A 3,885-nucleotide genomic window follows, 5' to 3' on the forward strand; every position below is an offset into this window, starting at 1 on the left:
TTTTATGTTTTATAAAACTATATTGCCTGTTGTTTAATTTCATGCATTCAACAGACTACTGAATATATGCTAAATACCAGGTGTTGTGTTTGCCAAAGTACGGCAATACTTTCCTTCAACAGACTATAAATAAACGTGCAAAGCAAATAGCACAGCAGAGAGTTAAAAAGCTTGGGCCTTGTGGTAAGACAGATCTGGGTGAAATCCAAACTCATATTCTTTCTCTGTGACACTGGACAAATTAATTAATCTCTCCTAATTCTGGTTTCTTCATCTGTAAGTATGTGATAGTACGAAATTTACAGGATTTTAAATATTAAATGATGTAATAATGTAAAGGATAATCCCTGGTACAGCATAAGTTTTAGTGTTAGCTATTATTATTTTCATTAATTACACAATTGAAAAAAATGGTATAACATACCATATTTCATTGATTCTAAGGTACACATTTTAACATTTATGAAAAGGATATGCATTTAAAAATCTGTGGCATCACCCATCCTGTGCCAGTGCTAGGGTTGAGGAAATCACAGGAAGAGGATAAGAGGTGTTCATAGTTTCTGCTGTTTGAGTAACATTTCACATTTAGGACATTTTTCTTTGTTTCTGTGCCTATAAAGGTATTTCCCAACCTAAGAGCCATAAATATTCATGTGCATTTTTTTTCAGGTCATTTTTGGCTCTAGTTTTTATATTTAGCTTATTAATTCATCTAGTATTTATTTGATTATTAATGCCATGTAAAGGGCTAATTTTACTTTAGTTTTTGCCAAAAGTTTTACTAATTAACAGAATCTCATGTATTGAATAATAATGAGGCCTATCTTTAATCACAGCTGTCACTTTTGAAGCCTCATCTACTGGCGCTAGTAATGCACTTTCCTAAGGTGAAATAAAATTGCATAATTTAAATTTCTTATTCTTACCTTCCAAAATTGGCTGGAAGAAATTCAAGAAAGGCGTCATTCAGATAGAGCTGGGTCAAGTTTAGAAGCTGCGTGAAGCCATCAGGGAGTCTAAAAAGGAGTTAAAGTTTTAGTCACTGCATCAATGTTGCTATAGAAACAGAACAAAAATATACATATCTCTGAGGAGAAAAAAATAGAAATGTAATACATTTTTCAACTCTCCTTTGGTATTAAAGTATTGAAAGAATTTATTGAGCATGCTGTTACAGCTTGAAAAATTTGCCCGTTATTAAAATAAATGGCATTTACCCACCTCCATGCTCTTTTCCTATACTGAGATTTATGTCACTGCTAAAGTCAGCGACATCATCTCTTACTGCTGGCCTGACTTTATGCACACCAGCCAAGACATTTTTTATAGAAATCTCAAATTGTATGGCATGTTTTGTAATTTTAAAATTAATGTTTCTTTTTCAATAGAATATTCATATATATGTCAGACAAGATATCTCCTTACTATTTTACTTAATCATCAAAATTTGTCTACAGTTTGTTATGGTGATAATTAAAGCTGCCCAATATGAAAAGAGAAGGAGTATGTTGTCCCCTTAACTGATAATTTCTTTAATGCAAGCTCAACATGTATGTACATTATGATTCAAATTGGTCTAACTCATATTTATTAAAAATGAGCAAGAACATAGAAAAATAATTAAACAGAATCATAAATGCTATAAGAGGCATTAAAAAAAGAGAAAACATCCTTTGGGGGAATTTTAGAAATGAGATGAAATAAATTATTTGAAATACTGAATCGTTTTCACTAAAAAAGATTTAATTCAAGGATTTTCCAGGAGACTTTTTCTTAGAAAGATACTTAATTTTTTTCCTATTAGTAAATTTCTATTTAAACATTTTTAATGCCTTTATCTATAGTCTAGTCCAGATTATGTTCTTTTATAAAATACCTTTAATAGCCTTCAAATTTGCCTCCTCCTCAAGTCACAACCTATCTTCCTCCTTGCATTTATTGCCAAAATTATTTAAAGAGCTGCCTATAGTCATTGTTTTTTACTACTACTCAAACTACAGTTTTCTGGCATCTACCCCAACTCTATTACTGAAAATACACTCAACAAGGCCTCCAATGACCTCTTAAATGCCAGTTCCATTAGACTCATTTCATTTTACATCCCATACTGCCTAGCAACAATTGCCATCATTGATTGTTCTCTCCTTTGCCTCTACTAAGACAGTTTTCCTACTTCTCCTCATCCTGGGATATTGGATCTGAGTTTCATTACATGGCTTCTCTTCCTCTGACCAACCTTTTGTTATAAAATATTTTATATACATAAAAGAATATATTTGTGTACACAATAGAATGAAAAAATAGAATCAATATCTTTGAAACCCTCTGGGTGCCCCTCCCTGACTATATCTTCCTATTTACCCCACAAATTCCTGAATGAGGTTTAATATTCTGCTTTCTAAACAGCTTTGCTATAACTATTTAATCCCCTAAAACATGTGTGGTTTTGCATCTTTTCGAACACTGTATAAATCAGATCATCCTGTGTACATTTTCCTGAGTTTTTAAAAAATTAGCATTAGAATTGAATGGGGAAAAGTTGAAAGCATTCCCCCTAAGAACTGGAACAAGACAAGGGTGCCCACTGTCACCACTTCTGTTCAACATAGTACTGGAAGTGTGAGCCAGAGTAATCAGACAAGAGAAAGAACAGGTATCTAAATCAGGAAAGACGAGGTCAAATTATTGCTTTTTGCTGATGATATGATCTTATATCTAGAAAATCCCAAAGACTCCATCAAGAGACTCCTGGAATTGATAAATAAATTCAGCAAAGTCTCAGTTTACAAAATCAATATACATAAATCACATTTCTGTAAATCGATAACAATCAAGCTGAGAGTCAAATCAAAGACTCAATATCATTCACAATAGCTACAAAGGAAATAAAATACCTATGAATATACTTAACCAAAGAGGTGAAAGATCTTTACAAGGAGAACTAGGGAACATTGAGGAAAGAAATTGTGGATGACACAAACAAATAGAAAAACATACCATGCTCATTAACAACATTGTTAAAATGTCCATGCTACCCAAAGAGATTTACAGATTCAATGTAATCCACATCAAAATACCACCATCATGTTTCATAGATCAAGGAAAAGTAATTCTATGTTTCATTTGGAACCAAAAAAGAGCCCAAATAGCCAAAGCAATCTTAAGCAAAAAGAACAAATCTGGAGGCCTCATATTACCAAACCTCAAACTATACTACAAGACTACAAGGCAACCAAAATAACATGGTATTGGTACAAAAATTGGAGGCATAGACCAATGGCACAGAACAGGGAACACAGGTATAAAACCACCTACTTATAGTCAACTGATCTTTGACAAAGCAGACAACAATGGATACTGGGGAAAAGAAACCCTATTCAATAAATAGTGCTGGGAAAATTAGATAGCCACATGCAGACGAATGAAACAGGACCCCTATCTCTCACCACTCATAAAAATTAATTCAAGATGGATAAAAGACTTAAATGTATGGCATGAAACCACAAAAATTCTAGAAGAAAATATGGAAAAAACTCTTCTAGGTATCAGCCTAGGCACAGAATTTATGACTAAGACCCCAAAGGTAATTACACCAACAATAAAAATAAAGAAATGGGACTTGATTAAATTTAAAACCTTCTGCACAGAAAAGGAAATAATTAACAGAGCAAACAGACAACTTACAGGATGGGAGAAAACATTTGCAAACTATACATTTGATAAAGTGCTAATATCCAGAATCTACAAAGAACTCAAACAAATCAGCAAGAAAAAAAACCAAATAACCCCATCAAAAAGTAGGCAAAAGATATGAACAGAAGCTTTTCAAAAGAAGATAGACAAATGGCCAATAAACATATGAAAAAATGCTCAATGTCACTA

At 32.7% G+C, this 3,885-nt stretch overlaps 1 protein-coding gene across 1 annotated transcript in view; it reads right to left on the reverse strand.

Annotated features, from left to right (window-relative positions):
* LRRC7 (leucine rich repeat containing 7) overlaps positions 1-3,885 on the reverse strand; it is a 571,016-nt gene that overhangs the window by 271,396 nt on the left and 295,735 nt on the right. Inside the window, exon 6 of the mRNA XM_012652676.1 lies at positions 930-1,019. Coding sequence (XP_012508130.1) covers positions 930-1,019 — 90 coding nt within the window. The remainder of the gene's footprint in view (positions 1-929; positions 1,020-3,885) is intronic.

Source organism: Propithecus coquereli, unplaced genomic scaffold, assembly GCF_000956105.1.
Source record: "Propithecus coquereli isolate 6110/MARCELLA unplaced genomic scaffold, Pcoq_1.0 Scaffold396, whole genome shotgun sequence".
NCBI lineage: Eukaryota > Metazoa > Chordata > Mammalia > Primates > Indriidae > Propithecus > Propithecus coquereli.